This window comes from Bombus pascuorum, chromosome 2, assembly GCF_905332965.1.
Source record: "Bombus pascuorum chromosome 2, iyBomPasc1.1, whole genome shotgun sequence".
NCBI classification, from domain to species: Eukaryota; Metazoa; Arthropoda; class Insecta; order Hymenoptera; family Apidae; genus Bombus; species Bombus pascuorum.
Genome location: NC_083489.1, coordinates 4993679 through 5021209, shown reverse-complemented (window position 1 = coordinate 5021209; position 27531 = coordinate 4993679). Strand labels below are relative to the sequence as shown.

The 27531-nt window shown below is 31.0% G+C and overlaps 1 protein-coding gene across 2 annotated transcripts; it reads left to right on the top strand.

The window, feature by feature from the left end:
* Window positions 1–1616: 1616 nt before the first annotated feature.
* LOC132916490 (BTB/POZ domain-containing protein 6) lies at window positions 1617–27511 on the top strand. Of its 2 annotated transcripts, none has more exons than XM_060976549.1 (6): window positions 1617–1924; window positions 18320–18555; window positions 19903–20075; window positions 21172–21428; window positions 22201–22595; window positions 24804–27511. In XM_060976549.1, exons 1-6 carry the CDS (start codon window positions 1711–1713, stop codon window positions 25023–25025), a joined length of 1497 nt encoding a protein of 498 aa, XP_060832532.1. In that variant the 5' UTR covers window positions 1617–1710; the 3' UTR covers window positions 25026–27511. The 2 variants fall into 2 exon arrangements, with proteins under 2 accessions (XP_060832532.1, XP_060832534.1); XM_060976551.1 differs by lacking the exon at window positions 1617–1924 and adding an exon at window positions 15676–15819.
* The last annotated feature ends 20 nt before the right edge of the window (window positions 27512–27531 follow it).

The window sequence follows — 27531 nt, the reverse complement described above, 5'->3', positions numbered from 1 at the left end:
GACCTATATTTAGAAGCAAACATAATCATATATCCATTTCTTTTTATTTGTTACTTTAATTATAATCGTTTACATGTAATATATTTTACGTTGTACATTATAGGTCGATTGTTCTAATCGATTCAAAGTCAGGAGTTTATAACAAAGAAATTAATATCTTCGACTATATAGTCCCAAATGCATAAGGAAATCCGTTTCTCCTAGAATTAAATCCAGTAAAATATTTCCACTAGAATGAAACTTCCCCTACTTTCCAACCACTTTTATGAATAATAGTAGAACTTCCCTTCGGAACTGGGTTTCTACCACTTTCTGTCTCCTTTCAGCTTCTCCTTAACTTCCTTCTCTGTCTCTCTCTTTCCTATTACGTGGCGCGATTTTTTCCAAGATTCCCATTGATGATGCTTCATCTTTTAATGATCGAACAGCAGGAAAAAAGAAGTCTATCGGTCATTGAGGTTCTATTCTAACCTCTTGCAACGGGACGTCACACGTATATGACACATTACACTCATACCACCACGTGTGCGTGTACAAAAGATTAATCACGTGATTCCTTATAGACAGGATGCTGGTGGTCGCTTTTGAAACCACAAAAGCGCATCGACTTACTGCCAGTCGGTTCATTCTTCGAGTGTCTTTCGCGCGGTACGTATTTTAACAGCGACGCTAGTATCGGTTCTACTAATTGTATGATCCTTGACAATTACAGAGCTCAATATTTCTCCTATTTTTGAAAAAGGTCCGATAGTTTTATTGTTTCAAAGAAAAAGTCTGATACGTTTGTTGTTCTACGAAGAAATCAGTGAGTTGTAGTCGTTTCGTATTTAATTCTTTGATTGAAGTTGGAACTTGTGCTTGGTAAACTGAGATATCATTGTGTTGTCACAAGATAGCAGTGTTATGGTACGCTATGTTGTCGATCTTTAATTGTCAGTTATGTATTTATCTATGGCGGCAATTTAGTAAAACTACCTGATATTTTGTTTAGTGTATTGTTAAATTTATAGCCTTTTGTGTTATGTATATCTGTTTTTGTTTCGGAGTTTGCGATGAAGCATCTTTAACCCCAGTTTCGATAGTTACACGTAATATTGTACATAAGCAAGGAAGAAACATTTGTACACGGAAATGAAATAAATGAATTTAAGGAAGAATTTGACAAAGAAGGGTAACTAAGAGTTAATATAGACTATATCTCGATTTGTTTTCACGCCTATCTTATATTTAAGAGTTTTTAATGCACAAGAAAACGTCAATTACAAATTTTGAGCAATTATGTATGAATAAAGAAGAAACGTTTATACATATAAACTAAATAACCGAAGTTAGTAATAAATTTAACAAAAACTGATAATTAAGATTAAATATAGTGTCCTCTATTTGCTATGTTACATAAATATTTTTCATATTCGAGATTTCTTGGTACATAAAGAACCACTAATACAAATTTTGGGCAGTCATGCATGAACAAAATAATTGTTTATGTATGCGAATTAAATAAATGAATTTAGTAAAGACCTCGACAGAAGTTGACTATTAAAAATTGAACCTTGTCTTTGAAAAACATAAAACAGAAGACTTTTTTCAATCTCCATTTTGAGATATATGTATGATTAATTTTAGCTGCAGCTGAAGCTTTGAAAAATCCCCCATTTCTAAGACATTTTCTCGTTGGGGTCAAATTTAAACTACGTTCGCGAGTCATTAATGATATATGGATCGTTATCGTGTCGCGACTTGATGACATCGGAACTTCTCGACTGTTTCGCGTGTAGTGTGCTGTGGTTTGTCAGCGAATGGATCGTTTCCCTTACGTTCGCGTTCTACAGCAATCGCGTAAAAGGAATCGATGCTGATCCGATAAACATGCGATTATTTGGATTTGGGAATAAACAATCGGACGAAGGAGCGAATGGAGAAGGTGAGGATGGAGTCCAAGAAATGATAGAAATTAAGAATCAGGGTTGAAGAAAGTTCGTTTCATTTTCAGATAAGTATATAATAATTATGTAATAAATTTATATATGCAACATCTAAATAAAGATTATGGAGATGTTACACGGTATAGAAAATATGTTTTGCACTTTGTAATACCGTGTGTTGTATATTTACGATGATAATAGTTATGGCAACAAATTTTGTATAGAAAAAGTATAAAGAAACTAAGGAAAAAATATTATAATTTTCTTTAAATTTTGTTCAAACGTTGATAAATGTAATTAATTTTCTATCATTTCATTAAAGATATTTAATTCTAATTTATGTTAGCAATTTATGCCTGATTTATAAATTAATTTCTGAATAATTTATAGCCTGTAAAGTAACTTGTGGAGAAAAATTTAATGTTTGAATATTTGATGTACATGTTCTTGAATAACAATTTAAATACTTGATACAATTTATAAATTATAGCTTAAAACACTATATTATATTTTGGAAATTCCAGTATAAAATAAATATTAAAGACAATGATATCTGATCTAACGTTCTCTAGAAACGCTAGAGTACTTAAAAATTAAGTACTCTAATAAGTAATCTGAGTAATCTAAGTAAAAATTACCATCATTACTATCACTAATTTCTTCCTATATATACAAACCTAATATAATTAACTTTTAATACTCTTTTGCTATAAATCGACTTTCTTAATCATAGCTGTGAAACATATTAAACATATTAAAGAGATAATAATAACGCGACACGTAGGTACAATCTTTTCGAAATAGCACCAAACACTTCGTAATAATTTTATGATAGCGAAATATATAAATTAAATAATAACTCTGTCCTTTTGTAAAAATATAATTATACACCTAACTGTAACAAGCATATAAGTCTTCCGCAAGTCAGAGAACAAAAAAGACATTGTTCCATCAGGTACTGAATATCCTGGTTCGTTCAATCCGATATTAAGGACCTTGGAAAAAAACATGGTTTCTTCAAGGATTTACCGATACACTGCAATCCTATTAACAAATGGTTCTCGCACATTTTGCGATTGTAAAGCCTCAATCTTCTCATACGACGATTCAATTCACGATGTGTTTTCAACGATGTTATGAATGTACAGCTTTTATCGTTTCTTGAATGTACCACTTTATGGTAGTTATCAAAGTACCGTACTTATCGTCGTTAGATGAATTCTTCGTTTAATTACTGGAACACATTTTCTTCGTGAATCTCTAATTCATACGTTTCTTTAGTTCATTTATATCTGTCTAGAACGATAACTTCCAACTTTATATATTCTGTATCTTAATGTCTTAATCAAATATCTGTTGTATATTTATAGTTCATCTGTATTTAATCCAAGGTTGTATAATTAAATCGAATACGTAGGACGAATGTTTGCTGTATATTTGATATTTAGATCTAATACTTGCACTGTATGTGAAATCTTGATAACGTGGAAATTTTTATTTGATTTCGTTTTTACGTTATTCTTGTGTTATATTTTATATTTACATTCTAAATATCCAAAGATATTTAATATTCTCATAAAGATATGTATAATCTCTGCAATTATAAAATTTATCTTATGTACAGGGTGTTCCAATCTTTTTCCGCTCAAGCATTGTCAGTATATTCTGTAGGTGAAGATAGAAAAGAGTATCGTACGAACATATGTCACCGAATATTACATTTTGCAGTCTATATTTATTATAGAAGTAGAAAACAGAGTATACAACAATTATCACTCAGAAGAAAGAAGAAACTTAAAATCTAGGATCATTAAAGAATTATAACAGAGAGACGATATACGAAATGCACGATAAGGAACACGCGTTATTACACACATATTGTTATAAGAATAAAACATAAATAAGTCAGAAATATTTACGTCTAGTAGTAATTATCGAAGGTATCGTAATACTTTTATGACTTCAGCTTCAACGAGTAATGGACGAGGACTTAATGTAACGTAGAGAATTAATGCTACAAAGAGTAATAAATTCAATTTTTTGCCGTTGCCAATCTTGTACTAACAGGAATAGAAAACATTTTTAAATGGAATTATAGTTGGAATTATAGAAGGAAAAGTATGGAAAAGTATCGTGTTAAGTATACCTCTGATTACTATTAAATGTAGATATTCCTGATCTATTTATACGTTGTACCATAGTCACGCACGTTCGTTCTCGCTCATTTCATCGCTTTTTGTTATAACTCTTTAACAATGCTTTCAATGACATACATTTATATGATATTTTTTCCTTATCTCGGTCTACAGAATATAGTGACGTTTGGTCGAAAAATCTGGGACACCATACATATAAAAAGATTAGCCAAAATCTGTATCTGCAATGCTTTTAAGTCACGTTTTCATGCAACGTTTTTCTTTTTTTTGCAACGCGTGGTAATTTAATTTCACAAAATTTCATCCCAAAAGTGCGTTGAAATTGCCAGTCGATCGCATCGATAGAAGTTTTCTGTCTGCGAAGGAGTAATATTTACCCTGTATTGAATATTTCGATTGAATGATATTTATTCGCTTTATACAACGCTTTTGGAGATATATTATACAAAGGATAATAAAGCAAATTAATAAATTATATTATCCTTTATATTCAATATTTCATATTATTATATTAATAAAAATGTATAAATTTATAAATTCATTCTTAATTAATTATATTCAATATTATTCAATATATTCCTTTATATTCAAAGTCTCGTTCCATTATCTTTCTTGCTCCAATGTGTCTCGAACGTTATTATCCAATTGTCTTATTTCGTTAAATTTAGAATTATTGTCTTAGGCACGCGAGATTTTCTTCGCGTTGCTTCTAAAGGATCGAACAAAGTCTGTGTGTCATTGACTTTCTCTCGTTATCGACTATTTTTGACTAGTTTAGACTTTGGTCATCGTCAATACGTTCGAGGAAATACGAAACAGATAATTCCGCTTCACCCTGTCGTAAGTTATGCTCTCGTTACATGTTCCAGCTCTTACCCTCTTCACATTCTTCTTTGACAGCTAATGCTCGTCCATTGTTTCGAAAGAATTCAATAATATGTTACATATTCTTCTCCGAGCAGTATGACGCGACTTGGGTACAAGAAAATAACTACAATGCAATCAAAGAGTTCCTCTTGCGTTGTTTTCTGTAACGTTTAATTAAAATTATGATTTTTCATGTATGTAACTACATTTTACGTGGTCCATACGATGTAGATAAAGTTGTATTAATTACTTAATTATGTTGTTTCAACCTGTTGAAGTGATCGCCATTTCTAAGAAAACTCTACATCTGGTCTTCGGTTTTCTCAAGCGCTGAGGTCATCGATAGCACATAGACAAAAGAATGCGTCGATAACAGACCATAAGCGGTACACGTGCGACGTTGGTTTCGGGGGTTCTTTTAGTCTCAGGGTAACATTGCTAGCGTGAGGATCTGGACCAGCTTGCATTGCATTCCACACTTTGTACTTTAATATTCACAATATATATACGTACAATACCTTACAATTTGCCCACGCGTTTCTTTAATTCCACATACACCGAATAACCTTAACACAACCGATGAAATACATATACATATATATACTATTAAGAAAGAAATTAATTTCTTTTAAATTACATTAGAATGAATTAAATTAGATTCGAAATTTTGTTGAGCACAAGTTGCTCATAAGAAGATGGTGCTATAAACGATATCTTTTATAAACAAGCTCGTGGAAGTTTATTTAGTCATTTGTCGTTTGAGAAATTTTATTAGGATAATCGGATGATTTGTAATTTGTAAAATTTACTTGTAAAATTCTTTTCGTTAATCCTGCGCTTTTTTGTTCTTCTGTCGATTATGTGAAACAGTCTGTTCGTAATAACTTATCAGATGTGAAATTTTAATCAACTCTGCTTCTAAAAAAAAAAACTCATATAGGAATATAAATAAAAATTGTTAAAATTTGAACACTTTTTCAGTAGACAAACAAAGTAATCTAAACATCTAAAGTATTACGTTTCCCAGAAAGAACGTACAAAATGATATCTCTACTAAAATAAAGTAACTAAAGCAAACAACAGTAGTGCACATATAACTATTACAATATTACGTGAAAAAATATCAATATCTATTACGTTTATTATCAATTGCATCAAAAGATAAATTCATTCTTAAATAATCCTCGAAACATTTCTCACAACAATTTTCTTACTTTATTGTGTTGGCAACTAAGTTACGATATCATGAAACTCATCTTTCATAATTATGGCTGTGGATTTTTATACGTTTACGGACAATTTAAACGAACGAACACAATATGCAAAAATATTCAAAGCTGAATCAAAATATTCGAATCTAATCAAATCTACGTAGGTCCCGCTTAAATCTTTTTATAAAAATATCTTAATTTGCATACATATGCGGAAGCTATCCGTAACAAATAAATTCGTATGTGCATGAGTGACGGATACCACGTATAAACTTCCGTTTCTTTTTTCACGTTAAAAAAGAGAAATAACGCGTGTACAACTAAAGCGCGATCCCCAAGTCTTGACGAAAACCATTCTGCGTACGAGACGTTGATTATGTTTTCAAGGCTCTACGAGTCGACCACTCGCACGTTCTTATTTCGATCCGCCGCGCCTTTTTTTCCATTCATCCTTTTCTTCGTTTCTTACTTACATTTTTCGCTTTCATGCGATACTGTCATCGCGTTCGGCTTTTACCATCGACGCTAGTAGAGCATGACGAACGAGCACAGACAAAAAAGTGATCCCGAAAGCTGCGTGACACTCCAGATCATAGTATAATTCATCGTTAGGTTCCACTTTTTCGCGTTGATACGCTGGAACGTCCGGAACCAATGAACAGCTTGGAATTTTCATTATCTCTTCCCACTCTTCAGCGAAAATTATGTTTCTAGAACTAAATACCTGTCGTTAGGTTTTTTCCCCTTTAAGTTCACTTTAACCTTCTGTAAGCGCACCTTTCGAGTTAAAGACACGTCGTTTTTCTTTCGTTAAGCGTAAAAGGAAAATGTTGACCCTTAACTTTACAATTTTTTTTTTTTTAAACCCTGCTGCGATCTTTAAATTTTTATACCTGAATCGCGTTCTTGTTTTAACAAACAAAAGGACGTATAATATTCTCACAAGATGTGTAGCAGAAAATTAAATAGCAATAAGAATCATTTTATTTTTCCCGCAAACTTTAGTTTATTAAAGGTAGAAGATACGATTGGGTCGAGTGCGACTCAAAGAACGTTGGAGGGTTAAATAAAGCTTAGCTTTTACTGTTTAACACTGTCAGATGCAAAAGTATGGGAACATTATACGTATAGAAGTTTGTATTTACTAATTCTTACTGTAGAATCGAAGTTAAGCTTGAAATTGAAATTAAACTTTGTTATAAACGTGACGCGTCTTTGTCGTGTAATAATTATCGATATTAAGATTGAATAGTAATAGGAGTTGACGACGATTACACAAAATTAGAATGTATTTGCGATCGTTAATTTCTGCAGCGTGTTATGTGGGTCATAGATTGCCTCTGGACGTAAGGAAAGGGAATTATATGCGGGCGAAAATCAGTTACAGCCCTTCGAGTACTTTTGATTTAATTGATTCAATTGTGAATAACAAAGTCGACGTATTCTCCTCTTTAAAAAGATTATATATCGAAAATTCCCACGTTTGATTTCATTATCCTTCTTTCAGTACAAACCCTTTGATAAAAGATTTGTTTCTGGAAGTTTTGTTTTTTTCTTTTTTTTTTTTTTTTTTTAGTAAACTTCTTTTTTAGACAAAAGTCCAAATTTAAGTTTTATTACCTTATACCCCGAACTTACTCGATATTCAGTGTAACTGTTTTAACGAAAATATAAAATTAATTTAGGAATCTAATATATATAATAGGATCTTAATCAATGCAAAACATTTTGTTGTAATATTTTTCGTTCCTAATATTGCTATTAATATCAGCATCTATTATTAACATTATTATTATTTCATTACAATTTTTCTTTCTTTAAGCTCAAAAAATATCTCATTATAGATATTGTATTACTGTTTTTTGTATTATTTTCTATCTCTTCTAAACATCGATAATGTTTACATCGAAATTATATTTTTCAACTATGATGACATTAGACTAAAATAACACGTCAATTTCAATGGATACAAGCAATTCTTCAATAACATTACATCACTAAAAGATTATTTCATCTCATTCTACTTCTTATTACGATAAATTTCAAGATAATATCGAAGATTCACCTCTTATTGTTCCACATGATGTTACATAAGTAAATAGACTATTACTCTAACTATTCTTCGTCGGATTTATCGTTCGTTGTCGCTAATTTTCTTTGTAAACTTGTAAATATGTGTCGCGACCATGATTGACATTGGCATTTTGTTTTAAACCTATGTACCTACGTATTGTCATCGTTATTTTTCTATTCTCACTTTTTGCAAACATTAGAAACATAACAGAACGAGGAATTATGTTGTAATGCACGATTATCGATGATGTTGTTCGATGAAAATAAGTAAAAGATATTATAAACAAATAATAAGAAGATATTTAATTGCAAATTATGTTTGAAATAAAATTCACATTTTTCCTGTAGTATCGATATCTGTGTAAATATTAATATGTAAATTTTAACGAAGGTAAAATCGAATTCCATTTTAAAAATGAAGTTTTTACAAAACGTTTGATATCCTAATTAGCGTAAATACGATAAAGGCTCATTGAACGATCTTTTGATCTGAAAACCAGGCCAGAATTCAAGGAAACTGCGGCAATTGTAGCTATAAAAATTGCGGCATGCTCCTTTTTCTCTTTGTAACTGAACGGTCATTGACAGAACGAGATAGCAGAGGAAGAGTAAATAGGCGACAAAGATTTGAAATAAAAATTCAACATGAAGTCCATTTTACTCTTTTTAATATCTCTATTCGCTAAATCTACTTGGAATAAAAAGTGCAATATACGATATTTATAAATAATTTAGCATTAATTTCTAATGTTTAATGCTTTGTGTGTGTTTTACATATTTTACATAACAAGAAATAATTTGTCAGAAATTTTAAAAGCTGATGGGTATTCTATTCAAAATTATATTTTATTGCATTATAAAGAAGAAAATATGTTAATTTTTCTAACATGACGTATGGCTCTTATTCGTTTAATACCTGAATCGTGTAATGTGCCTTTCTACATACAAGAAGTTTTATTGATGAAAAATGTTTATTATATTATATTTTATTAATTATACTTAAATATTCTATATTATCACGTCTAATATGTATTTCTTTTTATCAGAGATACGTAGATATACATTTTTGATTTCATATGACTAAACGTCATATGACATTTCTTTTGTTAGCTCATGATGCTTCTCAAACATTTCTGAAGTAAGAATCAAGCCTTTTTTGGAATCATAAAATCAGCAACTTTCGCCTCCAAATAACAATCACCAGCATTCGCACGTTTCAGATTGTTTTCTTCTTTCAGAGTCCAATTATTCCATCTACTTTTTACCATTTTTTCTGCCATTCTGTTCACCATACGAGATGTTGCAACGTATGTTTTTATCATACAAATTCACGCACCACTTTTTGTCATTTACTGTGATAGGTTGCTCGACGAGAGTATAGGACACGTAATAACGACAGACAATATGTATATTGTATACCGCAGACTTCGAGGCCACATTCGTTGCATACGCCTACGAAGAGAAATGTCGAAATATTTCTTGTAAAACACCACATTAATTATATTTACGGTTCTACTTTTTCTCTTCAGATTCATAATTAGCCAGCATGAATTTCAGGTTTGATTATTTGCTTCCTTTTTTCGCTGGTATCTAGGGAAAAAAGAAGGTATACAAAAATGTGTATTTCACGAGAAAGATATATTAATAGTAAGTAAAATTGTTTCCTTATGCTGACATAAAGATTTGTTAAACGAGTAAACTTTTCAAAATATTTGTCTATACTTAAGAAATTTATTATTTAGAATTATTTCGTTAAATTAATTCTATTATCAAAGAACTATCAAGTATTTCAGAAGTTGCTTCCTTTTATATTTTCAACTTAAGTATTTTATTATTTAGAATTATTTCGTTAAATTAATTCTATTATCAAAGAATTATCAAGTATTTTAGAAGTTGCTTCCTTTTATATTTTCAACTTAAGTAGTTTATTATTTAGAATTATTTCGTTAAATTAATTCTATTATCAAAGAATTATCAAGTATTTCAGAAGTTGCTTCCTTTTATATTTTCAACTTAAGTAGTTTATTATTTGGAATTATTTCGTTAAATTAATTCTATTATCAAAGAATCATCAAGTATTTCAGAAGTTGCTTCCTTTTATATTTTCAACTTAAGTAGTTTATTATTTAGAATTATTTCGTTAAATTAATTCTATTATCAAAGAATTATCAAGTATTTTAGAAGTTTCCTTTTATATTTTCAACTTAAGTAGTTTATTATTTAAAATTATTTCGTTAAATTAATTCTATTATCAAAGAATTATCAAGTATTTCAGAAGTTGCTTCCTTCTATATTTTCAACTTAAGTAGTTCAATTATTCTTTTCATTATGAGAAGTGATAAGTTTACATTTGTTCTTAATTGAGCAAATACTATCACTGGAGTCTCAATCGCTATTATTGACTGTTATATCTATTATTGACTGATCATTCGAGTGACGATACTACAACGGTAGATGTATAAACAATATTATCAAAATAAATTTCACGATTATTGAAACTATATACGTTTATTTCGGACAGTCTCTTTCTAATAGAAAATGTTGAATACCATATTTAAAAGCTTTTAATTCCAAATAAATTTTATCTTCTTTTTTTGTTTTGTATATCACTAAATAAAATAAATGGGAAAGTTATGAAATACAAATAAATCATAACAGGAAAAAATTCAATGTCGCTTTGGATATAAAATATACAATTATTTAATCTAATAAAATATATTAAGCAAATATATTGGAATAAATTAAATGTAATTTTTAAATAGTTCACAACTGCTTCTCTAAAATTTGATTCGTTTATTCTTTTGTTAAAACTAACACGAATTAAATGATACGACCGATTAATGCACGCGCGCATAATATCGCAAGTAATTATATTATCGACGAGTCAACATCAATGAAGTGGTGGAATCGATAGTCGCAGAAGGTGATACGACCGGTATAAAAATGGATTACGTCTTTGAAAACACAGACAGTACTCATTATTATTCACAATATATGCTGATCGACATGCGTGAATCTAGTTAATGCAACCGTGAGAAATTAATACGTGCATCGGATTAGAAACATGAACTGAGATTTTTTCTTTTTACACCCGTCTCTAACACTTACTCGATACTATATCATCTGACGCATACTTTGAAACGATTAGGAAATAGTGAATTTATCATTTATAAAAATTATCATTTATCAGTTATATTACATATATTCATAGAGTTACGATTATAAGAAAGTATAACTATAGAAAACGAATGTTTTATACTTGGAAAGTTCTTCAAATTTCCTGGTATATTAATAATACTTATTTAATAATACTATTATAATAATAATATTATAATAATAATAATACTTTAATAATACTAATACTTATTTCGTATATTAATTATAACCATTCTAATTATATTATTTACTCAGTATATCAAATCATACACGAGCTTATAACTTATAAAGATTATAATTATAAAATACTATAATTTTTTTTTAATATTTCATATAGATATTATTATGTAAATAATGTAAGTGAGAATCGAGAACCAAAATGTTCATCTTATATAATTTTGTCAGGTTATTTTCAACACAATTAATTTTGCACTACATTCGTGTATCTTATGGTAATATAGACGCGTATGAAACAAAGAAATTAATCTCAATTGAATTAAAAGGTCGCGTTGGAGCTCGTTTAGCTTAATTATCCGTTTACACATGGATCGTGTTAAATTCAACAGCGTTGTTGCGCAAAATTTTATTCAACAAATTCACCACGTGTACATCGGTTACAGCGGAACGTGTATACATAATCTGATACAAGTAGTTTCCATCCAATCCGTATACATACTTATTTCTTCTTTCATCGTTTAAAATCCTTTTAGAATCATATTTTTTAATCGACAAACACATCTAAAATTATTCATAAATATATCATTCTATGTAGTTTGTATCAAGTAAACAAATAAATAAATTATTTCTTCGGATATATTTGAAATTACAAAAAGAAGAGAAAATAATAGTAACATTTTTAGTAACGTAATTTCTTTATTTTAGAAAAAAGTAACATAATTTTGTTTTAATTCAGAAAGAAACACGCTATCGTAGCTGTGTATTTATGCTGTCGAATTAAGATTAGCCTGAATAATTTAAGAGTTCATTGGCGTCCGAATTCTCAAGGTTAAGCTTACCGCCATGTGAATGATATTTTTGGGGCAAGACAGATTTTTACTAAAATTATATGACCCCGGTGGCCAACGTCCCTCTGACTTCTTGCCTCTGCTAGCTCTAATTTTAACGAAACCGTGATTCACAAGCAACGAAAAATTTTATAAGCGTTCGCACACTATCCGAATTCTTCTTGAATCTCTCGTGTCTCGAGCTTCTTTATCTTTCATCATTATGATTATTACGAAGAAAAATTTATGTGACAATGACATTGAAATGATCAAAGATCTTTTTCAAAACACAGAGAATGGTAACTTTCTTTAATACATAACAAATCTAACTATCTTTTTTTAATTGCAATCAAAATGTGAATTCCTATATTTTATTTTTAATAAGTTCCTTTCCTTTATCAATTAATCAGAAAAATAAATATTAATATCAATATCACTCTGGCTTATCGATTGTATTTAATAATTCTGATTATAATTAACCAAAATAGTATTTTATTCAAATAAAAATGAGAATCGTAAAAGGTCATTTCGTAGATAAATTAGTATCGTCCTCCAAGTTTTATTCTACTTGTATAACTATGGTGTAACCTCGGTCCCGGCCTTCAAAATGAAATTACCCGTGCACGTCTCGGGAATTGCGATCAATTAACACGCGCTAATTATCCATTTCAAATGCAAAACTAGATTAACACCGCCTCAAGATTTCTGTCAATCGTGTTTTGTTCGACATACAACAAAAGAAAAAGAAAAAAGAGAGAAGGAAAAATGGAACAGGGTGGAACATAAAGGCATAGTGAGTCCTCTGACTATGTCAAAATCGAACAATAATCTGATTGTATTTTTGGCAATACTGCGTTATTCTTTCTTTTTTGACGAAATATATAAAAAGAAATTGATACAAAATTACATGGAAATATTTCCTACTGAAAATACTATAATACTGAAATAATATGAACGCGTTATTGTTTAAACCAAACGTTTCACTGTTAAATCATAAATATTTCGCCCAGCACTTTTTCTAGTTGCAAATTCTATTACATCAAAATTGATATTGTTGACGGAATCACTTTTTTACGTTTTAATTGATAATTGTAAATAGACGAGTACAATGTTAAATATCGAACGATGTAAAACTTAGATAGTAAATAATTTTTAACTATAATTTGTAAATAAATTTATAAATTTATAACTTGTGAGTTCTATGGCAATATGTATAGCATAAAACAATACTGTATGCATCAAATTGCTGACCAAAGCAGTTTTCAATGCTTCGAAGTATCGATAAAGTCTTTCTTTAAGATACAATAAAAATGCATTCCACGAGTCTGCTCACGAGATACTTTCTATCACTGATAGTATCTTAGCTAATGGCAACTACTTATTCATGAAAAAGAATTCACGAGAAATTTATATAACGCAATCGAAATAACGTTACACAAGTATATAATACTTATGAAATCATGTAAAAAAATTAAGATGTATTTGTATTTGGTAAAGATATAAAAATGATTTTTATTTCAAATGTACCAATTTTTGGGAATGGCGACCAGTTATCCAGAAGTAACAGAAGGTATTCCAGATATATTAAGTAACTTCGCCATTTGTAGGCTTTTTGCTTTTAAAAATATTGAAAAGTAAAACTAGAAATTACATCAACGTCATTCGGAAAAATTCAAACTTTTCATTTTCTAATTACCTGTAAAAAGATTTCTCAAACTTCATTTCCTTCAAGATCATGAAAGCATCTCTTTGTGTGCCCACAAATATCGATCAAAATTATTTGCTAAAAACGTAGTAGATTTATCGTTTTATGTAATACGATAATCGTAAAAATAGTTATCAAAATATACGAATAATTATAGAAAATATTTACATATCTATATACCTATACCTTTTAAAAGTACCTCCAGTGTCGTATATTCGATGCCATGGAGAAAGAATTAAAAGTCCGAATCTACTTAGCTTGTTACTGGTTACTTTCTATGTAAATTCGTATTTTGACAAGCTTAACCCTTTGCGCTCCTATATCGAGTGCGACTCGACATCAGTTTTTATCTCAGGAGTTCCTTTGTCGAGTCCCATCTTTTTTCATGAAAGAAAACCAGGATTGCATATATGATACACTTAAAAATTACAAAATACAACAATAGTGTGAATACAACTGGTATTTAAGTGAATTCGTTTCTTCCTTTATTTATTTAAATTGTCTTATTTTTTAGTTAAAGTAAATTCCAAATAAAACACTTACGAACGAACTTTACGTAACGAAATTGAAATAAAATTCAGAGTGCAAAAGATTGATCGAACAAACGGAATCCGAATAGAAATTTATTTCATCCATTGAATATTATAAACGCTATACTTTGAATATTTCGTATAATTTTTGCATTTGATGTGCATACCTATGCCTTTCTGCACTTCCAGATTTCCTCTAAACGCATGAAAATCCGTAGTCCAGTTATCTCGCAAGGCAAATAAAATTTTCATAGCAGTAGCATCCTTTCCGACGATACGAAGCAAACCAATGGGCTTTCTTTTCCACATCGATGTTCGACGTATCGATAAGACGGTGTCACAGGCTCGAGACATTCCACGGTGCCTGAGACCTTTATCCGTTGTTTATAAGTAATTGTCGTTGCAGTCGATAAAACGTAACCGCATACATTTGCATTTTAAAACGAATCCCCCCCTCCCTGTAGACCGACTCATTCATCGCAGCCGCACGAGTCTGATCGATCTGTCAGTCGAGCGAGGTTGTTCGCTCTGAAAGGATTGCCGTGTCCACTCTGTTTCGATCGAATCGACTTGTCGGTAGAACAAGGAAACAGATCTTAACTTAAAAGATAACAATATGATAGTGAAGTTCCTTGGAAGAAAGTTTGTCTGGTAGATCCTTGTGTGAAGATGCGTGAAAATATGAATCGTAATCGAATATTGTTTTTATCGTGAAGATATAGGACTTTTGGAATCTCAAAGACTCGTTGCGTTAATTGAGAAATTTCTTTCGTTTGGATGGCATAACACGCGGATAATAGACGATTAGTGTACCGGAGAGTAAAAATAGTGAAAAGTAAGAATTCTATCCAGCGTGTACTCGTTTTTCCGGAGTATCGTTCAAATATAAAAGCAATATAAAGTAAATAGATAAATAGTGTGGTGAAAGTAGTATTTTTTATCGAACGATCTTATTGTTTAAATACTTCGACGATATTTTTCCTTTTATTGTTATTTCAGACGATAAATTCTATTGGTAAAATTATAAGACAAACAGTACAGGATAACATAATTTCAGAAAGTAAACAGTGAAGAATATGTCGAGTGTTACTATTTTTTAAGAGTTGCTCCTTACATTCTTACAAATTGAACCTGACAAAAGAAAACAACTTTGTGAACTGCGTCATCAACATGACAATCGTGTGTAACGATGGTAAGATGCACATTTTTCTGACACTTGTTTAACGAATATAACAGAATTTTTATCTTTGCGTTACTCGGTCACCAAAATTCTATGCTTGTTACATCGATAAATAGGCACCGATTGTTCCTAAGCAACGCTTCTTTTCACGAAGAACTAAAATATAAGAATTGCGGTCAATAGATATGTAGAAAGTTAACATCGTAAACGTATCTTCACTACCGTAAAAAGTTACTTAACTTAGTTTTCACGTTTATTTTGAACAATATGAATATGAAATCGTGATGAATTAATATTAAGAAATCCTTTTTTTTTTCGTGGAGGAAATCCGCACGGACACCCGCCGCTTCTAGGGGGAAGAGCGGCGTGGTAGTGTCGGACTCCAACCGACTAAAACCTCCACGATGATCGTCCCTCTTGTTATCGAGGGGTGCCCGGGAACCCTTGAGGCGACACACCGGGCCCAAAAAAATTTTTCAGCACCCTCTCAGCACCCTGCGGTGGGGCTGGAGATGCAGGGCGGTTAAGAAGGTAGTGCCGGATTCTTACCGGCTAAAACCTCCACTGGTGTAAAGACGTCAGATAACATTTATGTTTTGTTTCCATTGGCCCTGGTGGGGGTGTGTATCAAAGACTTGCAGAAAGTATCACGCAAATTATGCAAGGACTTACCTGTGTCTCTTGCATATTAACTTTTAGAGGGATTTTGGGTTTTTTCTCTATCCTTTGCAAGTAATATCCCACCAGGGCAGGGATTCGAGAATTCCCGACGTGCCGTTTTCAGTTCAGGACCTTAACGAGCATAGCTAGCTGCCCCACAATATTAAGAAATCCTGTCGCTAAGCCAATTGGTATAATTATAATGTTTATTACAGAGAAACGTTAACGGCACAAATCTCGTACAGCAGAAATTTCATGTAGAAACATTACCGGTTCGTGAATTTGTTTGCCATTGCACTTTTATGATAAGAACAGGATGCTCTTTTGGCTTTGAGACAAAATAGTACGTCTAAAGAAATAATTTCGTCTAACGTGTGAAGAACACGCATAAAAGAAATGTTTTATCGGTTTTCGACATAACAGGCTACTAAACTTCAGCATAATCTAACTTTTCTTTACTTAAAATGTAACAAATTTCACATATCCTCTTTTCTATGCTTTGCCTATTCTCATTTTTAAACGTGTAATATAAAAATCACTTAAGCATTGTTGAGAATTTGATTTTTCATTTTTATATGTCATGGGATATGATTTTCTTCCTCGCTATTTCAATCAGGAACATAAGTACTGTCTCAATGAATTATCTCAATGAAAAAGAATCAAGAGGTAATCAAACATAAAATGCTATCTACGGTGAACGTTGCCAAACTCTTGTATGGTTTAGATACTGCTATATTTTTTCGTATCTGCATAGCAAAACATCTTCGAGCTCGATAAAAGCGTGAAGAAATAAAAATAGCACTCGTTGAGTCTTGGTCTAGTTCGCGAAATATGTGATATTCAAATAAATGATTCATCGAAGATATCAAAAAATAAATATAACTATTATCTGTTTCTGGTTACGCATCGTTGCGACGTAAACCTATCGCATATTATCATTTTATTGCACCTTGAAAAAATTGTAGCTTTTGCATTCCGAATGGTATAAAATTAAGAAGGAAGAACTTGAAAACTCGTAATATTTCGAAATTTCTATGCCAAGGTTTGCTGTTGTAAAATGTTACGTCTGTGAATTTATGTTTGAATTGTGGTCTAATTTTTATTGTTTAGATACACACTCCGTACTACATATACGTGTCTTTAAACGTGTAAATAATAGACAATAATAATAGAAATACGTAATATCATTTTAAAAAATAATATACTAATCTTGAAATTTCTATGAATAGCAATACAAAGGAAGATTGTTCGTATTTCCAATAGTTAAAGAAATAATAGCGTATATAAAATTAAACTGTTTGATAATTAATTTTATTATATTTAACTGCACGACACAATATTACGAATATACTATATAGTATTTATAGCATACTACATAGTATATGTTACATTATTATTATTTTATAGTGTTGCATAAAAAAATGTTGATCCAAACCGGTAAAGAATAAATAATAAATTTAACGATAAAATTTAACTAGAGTCTAGAATAAAATATCTATAAAATAAATACTAAAATTACACAATAATTAATGTACATAAATTCTATAACACATTTTTTATTTTCGAAAAACAGTTGAAAGATTATTACTTTAAAGAACAATGCCGTACGAGTGTAAAAAATGTTACGCAACATTTTCCTAACAAAGAATAAAAATTAGTCGAACAAAGTCATAGCTTCCTTTGTATTAAAAGAACATCTAAAGACCAATTGTACTTTACTACCGATATAATCTTCGCAACGTAATTCCCTGCTATACTTTCAAATATTTCGAAACAAGGAAATTAGAAATTTTAATTCAGGTTTTGCAACCTGACCCCTGGAGTATCGAGTTTCTTGTGTGTTTTGTTGCAGACGACAGCTCACGATGCGCTCGCACTGAGTCTGAAAGGACACGACAAAAGATTCAGGAGGGTGTTAGGACTCGAATCTACTCCAGGATCATAATCATACCCGTAATCGCGTGGGACTCGTTGAAAGAACTTACGATCCTTCGAAACTCGACGGAAGACATGGCTCAAGTTCCTCTTATCGAGACCGAGGAAAACGGATCAACGGAATCTTCGATTCGTAACATGGTGATTCTCGAGGTAAAAAAAGAAAAGAATAAAACGAAAAAGTTCTCCATACCTTTCATGATTTCATGAATTGTGTGTATTGAATGATGTATGAATAGCGCGTATTCACATTTTCTATGCTTGCGTATCTTTCTATCAACATTTTATCGATCTACTTTTTTAATCGTCTGTCAAATAGCGCTTTGATTTGAATTGCATAAACTACGGTAACCTCGGTGTAATACCTTTTCCTTATATCGGATTTAAACAAAAAAGAAGACATTTTGTTTACGCGTGTACGATTCTATCCGTTGATGTTTGTTAATCAATAGAAAAAAGGGTATCGAAGAAGTTGATTCGATAACTGTTGCACTAAATGATTTTTATGTTTCATAAAAGATATAACTTAGAAAAAAAAAAAAAAAAACGAAGCTGGTACCCCGCTGGGGGTAGCCGCCCACATGCTATATTATTTTTTATTTATATTTTTTTTCTTCACCAACAAGATATAACACTTTACCAAATGTCCGTAAGGACAAATTGTAAAATAATCAAAATAAAATAAAAAAAAAAAAAACTAAATGATTCGTACAACGTTATAGCTTGTTTAAGATTCTATTTTCTATTCCTTTTAGAAATTACGTTACATTCGAGAAACAGATTACGCGTGGCGTAAGTATTATACTTTTATCTAAAGGATTTTATCTATATTCAAATTGTACAGAATTTCTTATCTAAAAATTTTAGTGTTTAATGTGCATATGCGAATGTAATAACCTGTTGTAATGTTTGAAAACATCTAAAGCCTCATATCGTACAATTTCATTCATTTTTCTCGTATTACAGAATTTTATCGTTTGCACCACACTTCCATTGAATTATATACATTGCACAATAATTTAAAAGATCTACAAAGACACTTAATCTTCTCGTTCTCTAATTTGAACAGAGAATCGAATATGAGAATTTAACACAGAAATTTTACATTTCCTAAATAAAGTATTTATCGTATCTGAAAGATAAAGAACGCTGTTAAGAAAACTATCAGAAGCGGCAGAAATCAATACGAAAGAAACGGAACTGGTCAGAAAAATCGAACGCTTATCACTATGTAATAAATATTATGAAATGTAATAAATATTATGAAATATTATGATATTTAGTAGGTAAAACAAATTTCTATCCAGGTTTCATCTTTTACATTCTATTTGTAAAAATATAAATTCGCATAAATATACGCATTCTGCTTATCACGCACCTCCTAAATTCATTTCTCCCATTTACGAAACCTGTATTGGTTCATCTGATCCTGAAACACAATGAGAAAAATTTCTTCTCTTCTTTTTAATACCTGGTACTGTATGTACATATTGCATTTAGGTTGGTCGACCTGGAGACACGTGGACTTACTGCGTAGGAAGGCAACGACTTGCCGAGAAGTCGGAATGTTTCCGTGCTATGCTCCTCGGTCCTTTAGCGCCTGCACCAAGCGATCCTCCACCTGTGTTGAGATTACAACACGTGGACAAAAGAGCTTTCGATCATTTACTCAGGTAAACACAGTATCGATAGTTATATTAAAATTGGAAGTTTGTGGAGATACGATTAGTTCGACTATGGTAGAGTTCGTCTAAATTAGAATAAATCGGGGATTTGCATTGTAATTCTAGCGGAAAGGAGGCTGCTACAGGAATATTTTCTAGCTGCTCGATAAAGAGAAAGAATAGATTTAGCGAGGACAAGCGCATCTGAATTTTGGCAAACTAATGTTACATAATATACACTGGAGTTTACACAAGCGTTAGTTGTATTTGATGAATTTGGAAATGCAATATTTTAGTTTGTATTGTTTGAAATTTTTCGTGACTTCATAAACGCAATAAAAGAAGAAACATACATAGGAGTAGATGACAAAACTATATCATTTCTTTCATAGCACAGTTATTTTATGTAACTTACAATGGGAGAGGGGGAGAGCTAAAGACAAAAGTGGTGATCTTCCACAGAAATCAATCATTATAAAAATATTTAGAAAAGGATAACCTTTACGACGTTTTAATTAAAATCATAGAAGCATAGTAAGAAGAATTTGGTAAATAATATCTCTCGTCGTTCAACTTCTTAACTCTCTTTTATAAGTAAAAATAAAAATTCTTTTTATTAGAGAATCGAGTATTTTTAGAAAGAATCGCGATGCTATTATGGCAACGTCTCTGTACACATTGACGATACTTGGTACCATCGCTTACTTTTGGATTCTTATTTTAATTACATTCCCATTGCTAGTCCGTTGCAAACGAAGAATGATCACAGCTCGACGTCCGAGAAAAAGATGTAGTAGATGTAAATTTCGAAAAAAATTCTCTTAGAACTTGTCAGATCCAAATTAGCCCAAATCTAAGCGAAAGGTATTTGATAAAATAATTTCTCACCTAACAGTGCTAACGATTGATTAGAGATTAGGAAGGGAGAGAAAGTTTAGGAGACTTTAATATTTTAAAAATTCTTATTGGTTAAAAGAGGAGCAGTTGGTGTAAATCTGAACAAACACGGCTGAAAAATATGGTTAAAATCTGTAATTCAATGATACAAACCTTCAGGCAACTGTTTTCTTTCACACCAACTCGAAGTATGTTCATCTTTGTGCAGATACCTTCTCGACGAGACGATCAATTTCCATACTGTGACTATGGCTAAATCAACACTTCATGCGGCTCATCGGTATCTTTGTCCAGGATTAGTACGATTAATCGTTGAGTTTCTCGAAAGGAGCCTAACCCCGATTTCCGTGCTTGAGATCTACGACGGCCTCAGTCTTTACGCGAACCAGATAAACTGGAATCACAACTGGTCATCCAACCCACCTACAGCTCCTCCGGCTCCCGGTGATGACGCTGCTGAAATAGGTATTGTCACTAAATTACCTTTTTAGACAATTTTTTTGGACAATCCTTAATTAATATTCCTCGAATAACACGCTCGAATCGCATGATGAAAATTACAACGGAAATTCCATGGTGAAAATAACAATTGGCATAACACGATAAAAATTCAAGCTATCTTTAAATTGTTTATTTTGAATCGTATGGAAATTTCTACGATTGTTAAATAATGCTTTAGTATATTTTATTATTCTAATAATTTGTTAATAATTGTTGAAATAACTAGAGCAACCAATTAAACCATCAACTTTGAACACTGAAATTCGTGATATTAACCCTGATACAACCGTAATACGTATGTTGAGAATTTGTAAAAGGGCGACAAATCTTTCAAATAATGGTTCCACGAATAAAACTCTCAATGCCATCAAGTATAACGCTAAACGAGTGACATTACTGTCGCTAATTGAATTAACCATGAAGCCACATTACTAAAACACAACCGACCTATCACACCCATAAAGTAAATACTACCGCTATTGCCACTCCTTGTAATCAACTTATCTTAAAAAATTCCACAAACATCAATTCATATTAAAAAATATTGCGCAGAACACTAATTCACCACAAAACATAATTCCAAAAAACATTAGTAAATTGTCAAGTTGTCCAGCAAGATGAGAAAAGTTAGCCCATAAAGAGCATACCATTTAACCAATTCTAACATCTACTAAACACCATTTCTCCTTCCTTCGCGATTAGAACCTCGATAACTAAAACCTCGTTGAAATCTTAGCCGCAGACTGTACGCGACTTCTTCTCGCTTGTTTGGACGTGATCGACTCGAATGCGGAGACGGTTTTCTGCCAGGAATACTTTGAATGGTTGAGCTCTACCGAAGTGAAAGAATTGGTGTCTCGAGACACCCTGAGGTTGACCAAAGAATCGATACTGTTCGAAGCTTTAGACAGATGGGCCATGCTCGAGTGTAGAAGAAACGACGTCAAACCAACTCCTAGCAATAAAAGAGCCGCACTCTCGGACGATGTTTGGTATAGCGTCCGATATCTTCTTATGACTGACAGAGAGTTCATCGAGGGCCCTATGGCGAGCGGAATCTTTTCTAGCGAAGAGTCGGCTTATATCGTTGCCAGGATTTTGGGACATACAGTAAAACACGAGGAAGAGAAGGTACGTTCACTCCTTTTCGCACTGAACTAGTATATGTCATTGGATCAAATGATATATAATTGTTTGGATTACATTAACATCTATTTTCATGTGATAACAATTTTTTATCAAAGTGGTTTTGGGAAAAGATGTTTTGATTTTTTGGGAGATAGAGATGGGATCATACATATGTAATTGATATTTATTTTCACCATATTTAGATACTTAGACATTAATTATTCTAGTCCAAACTGTTTTTGACTACTTGGGATTCGATAATATCTCTTAAGAAGATTAATTATTTTTTCTCACCCTTCTTTTCTAAATTTCAAAAATTAACACTACTTTTTAATTGTTTGTCTATAGCACGTTTAAGTAAATATTACACATATAAAATAAAATTACATATTTGAATATTATATACTCTGATGTAGACTGTTTCTGATTATTTATGATCCAACAGTACCTGTTGAGAAGATGAAGGAAAGAAGAATTTTAATCTGTTCTAAATCTCAAAAGTTTCATTTTTGGTGATACATTAAACGATAACTGATTGTACATATTATATCTGGTACTAGAAAGAAATTTTATTGTTATAATATGGAATATGATATTTAGACAGAGTAGTGAGTAAAATATAATAATTAGGAAATGTCTGATTCAAGTAAAATTAATTAGAATTTAAAAAATTGTCAATATTTATACATGTATGATATATTACTGTGTTACTGAAGTTTTATATAATAGAATTGTTTACTAGTACAATTATATACTGCGATTATCTTAATATCACTTTTATTTTCGAGCATTTCTTAATTTTATAAAATACTCCTTTTTCCTACATCATCAATGATACATATCTTATTTCAATTGTAAGTTTTTTTTACAATCATTAAGGATGTAATCTATGTAATAATCATGTTTGATAAGAAGTAATTAATATTTCTTGTCCAAACTTGATAGAACTATTTCTGCTCGTTTTTCCACGTTATACGTGTATGTTGTTAATTTTCTGTGATTGGATAAGAACTATATCGCTCGAGGTGAAAGTAAAACACACCTTCTTTATCAGACGTTAGTACTTATCTTGTTGCTGAAAACGATGTCCACGATTATTATCAGACAGTACTCTTTTATCTGACCATGGTTTATTGATTTAACAGTGCCCAAATCCCATTTATACCATATTCATTTATCAAATCACCCATTTTAGTTTTCGGCTATCTTTTGTGTAATATACTTGCATCTAAGTGTGATTTTATGTGAATATTTTCTTATCTCTTTGTGCGATATTCAACTAAAAGTCGAGCAGATAAAATAAAGATCTTCGTATATCGCAAAATTTAATAAATACGAAATATTCGATAATAAGTTTCATTTTTGTGTTGTATTAACGTATCTATTCGCAAAGTGTAAAATGACGATTAGAAAATATAGGATAAATAACAAACTTGAAGATACGAAATATAATGGCAGATATGAGAGACGTAGAAGAACGGTAAATAGATTTATATTTTCTACATAAATTTATACCATAATTTTCTCGAACAGTTTGGATAATAATAATTAATGCTAGTGATGTCCAAATATGATTTCCAATAATCTCTAATAATTTTATCTACAAATATATGAATTTCAGAATTTATTTGGGTTATATTTATATCACTTCCTATCATCCGATAAAATGATAAACAAACGTAGCGATTATAAAGGAGCGTTCACACGACCAACATTACATATTGTTAATACGTTTAAGATTCTCAACATCATCATATGTAAGAGACTCTCCAGGCGATCAATATATATTGTCAATGCAATGTTGAGAACTTTAAATATTGAAAATAGTATCGATAATAATATTGATCGTCTGAACGCTACTTTATACAATATTTCACATGATAAAAAGTCACGTTTACTTTGAAGCATGTTGGTACATATAATATTCCATCTCAAGCAATTTATATCTAGATAAATAGACACAAAAAGTTTTATTTTTTTTTTAAATATATGCAACTTTACTTTCAATCATAAAAGTAAAATAAAAGCTTCGTTAATAAGATCTAAAATGAAGATTAACTTTCTGTTAAACATGGTGTGTAATTTTAATCTATTCTTTGAAATTGGAATTCAATTGAAAAATATATAACAAGTATATAATTAATTTATAATTAATTATAAATGTAATGTTTACAATTATTATAAATGGTTTATTATATTCTTTGTCCATAGCTCCGAAATTCCGTAACTGGAACACTACCTAAGCTGATCAGTACTCCAAGGATGGGTACGAGAATGTACGAGGACCAAAGTTACAAAATATCGAAACCAGGGAAAAAAGAATGCCAAGACAATCGGAAGAATAGGAGAAAGGAATGTGCAAATCAGGGACAGAAGACCTGTGCGAGAATCGGTAATTGTCTCGTGCGAGTTCTCGCCTGTATTTTCGACTGAACGACATTGAATATGGGGCCAAGACGAAGAGGAATCGATGACATTGACAGATTCTTGAATCTCTCACCGAAAGCTAATTTCTTTCCTACCGTTTTTCGTATCTTTGCAGCATTACGTGAAACTTTTGCGTTAAAATTTTTCAAAGTTTCAATAGTATTATGATATGACACTGAGTTATGATACTGATTTAGGTACTAAGGATAACGATGTTTTGCGTTTAATCGATATTAACATTCGTCCGCTACATATTGCTGAAAAATACAGTTTATTCTACAGATTTCCTCTCGTTTTCGTGAAGTATCTTTTATTTTATTTTACTTTCGCAAACAATGGATGCTATACGATGGCAAGAAAGCTGAAAGAGGCTGAAATCTAATTATTATACGTTTGTTAATGTCCCTTTCCGCTAGTTTATAGATACTTTCGGATATAACGTTCCTCATCGCGAAGTGATATTTTCTGAGGATAGAAAACTGGATTTTAAACGATTCAAATATTTTTTAATTTTAAATAATCGTTCTCAAGTTTGCATATTTTATTGTCCTCACATTTTTTATAGAAATATTTACTTGTTGTCTAATCACAATAAATTTTAATTTTGAGAAAATATTGTAATGAATTTTGTACATTGGAACATTTTTATTGTTTATTTGTATCTACTCTTTCTTATAAAATAATAACAATTATATTATTATTTTTTAAACAAGTATTTATAAACCTTTTGTCAAAATTGTAAAAGTAATTGACGTAAAGCAAAGCAAAGAAAGAAACTAACTTAAAACTCCTAGCAATGGCTTTGGCAAGTAATTTAAAGAATATTGAAAGGAGATTGATCTTATATATTTTTAAACATCATTTGTTATCTTTGATACAATATTTTACGCGCCCTTTACAAATAAGTTCTCTAAAAATGTTTAGAAAGTATTTGTAATTTTATCATAACGGAGACTAAAAATTTTATGCAGGCTGAGCTACTATTTCTGCTGTAATTTCTCATTTTTCTTCTACGTTAATTCATATACTGGTATCTTCTAGAATAATAAAGATAGAGGATACCAGATATTTTTCGTACAAATGGTAGTCAGTCTGTTTAGTATTTTTAGTTTTCCATCGTCGCTATTATCTGTATCCTGTTATACGTTAACGGCTACGTTCGTTGTGTTCATAATTGCTGTTCAGAGTATATAGCGTTCAAATTGTGAGTTAGAGCGTGGAACCATGGCTGGTCCGTGTAAATACGACGTTCAATAACGCAAGCTTCGTTTTTGCAACAATTTTTCTATGCTTTATACCAAATTTTTATAAAAAATAACAGCGATGCATTTTTCACGATCGTCATTACCTTCGAAATTACTGACTTCGAGTGAATCATTACGTGGTTCGAAATCGACAACTCTGAATTGTCCCTTTAACAACGAAGAATTTTGGAGCTTAATTAAAGGGGGAAATCAATTTGGAGTTGGTGCGTTTAACATATTCGGTTCAAATCTAGGCAGTTGGTTAATTTCTTTGAATGATATCGATTCTTTTTATTCTAAATATCTTAACTATTTATAAAAAGCTTTAAAGAATCTATTATACACTAATAGATAAGTTAAAGAGAGCGTTAAATATGTTATGAAGAATGGAGAAGAAATGATACTTTATTGAAAAACACAATACAATGAAGAAGTTCAGAAATATCTAGAGATACTGTTTTTATCTTTCTTTATATATACATATACAGATAAATAATTTCTTTATTAATTCACTAAATTAATGTTACATACCATATTTTAACAAGTGACCATTCAATGTATATTTGTCTATTGGTAATTAAGTCAATTAATTTTTTATTGCTATAGTTATACCAAGTGTCTAGATTTAAATTGTATATAATATACCATTGTTAACATCGAATTTTATTAATAAAGGCAATGTCGTGTCGTTATAAAAAACACGAGAAAGATGACATTATTGAAACGATGTTTGTCGTTTTCATAGTAATTGTCATATTCGTTTAACGATTACTACTAGCTGATACCTTTCGCGAGCTAATGTCATAAATGGCCGCTTAGGTGTGTTCTATCGTTACCATTATACGTTAGTCATTAAATTTCGTGTTGCTATTTGATCGGTTAAATTTTATTCGCCGTGACTCGTTGTACTCAAATTACGGTAAGATCAAATGTTACTCTAACGAGTGTCGCTGAGTCTATTGTGTGTTAATGATTATTTAGAAATCGATGGAATATCGCAACCTGATTTCTTGTTCGGATTGATTGCATCAAATTGGTTGTAGAAACGAGTAAAGTCATTTTGAACCACTATTCGTAGTTGCTTCTTTGAATATACGCATGGTAAATCTTTCAATTTATTTTGTGCGTTTCCCATATAAAGTCTCTGTGAATGCCAAACAAGAAGTATCGAAAGCTGCAAATAAAGCTTGCAAGTGTAATGATAAATTTAGTAAAAATAAAATAAACATAAGAATTTTACTACCACTATATTAATCCTTTTCTTGTAA

What these genes read in the sequence shown, in the direction of transcription:
- LOC132916490 (XM_060976549.1), top strand. Translation starts at nt 1,711, where the DNA reads ATGATATATGGATCGTTATCGTGTCGCGACTTGATGACATCGGAACTT. An exon ending in GTAACATGGTGATTCTCGAG is followed by an intron (nt 18,556 to 19,902) that starts GTAAAAAAAGAA and finishes TATTGCATTTAG; the next exon opens with GTTGGTCGACCTGGAGACAC. An exon ending in TGATGACGCTGCTGAAATAG is followed by an intron (nt 21,429 to 22,200) that starts GTATTGTCACTA and finishes TTGAAATCTTAG; the next exon opens with CCGCAGACTGTACGCGACTT.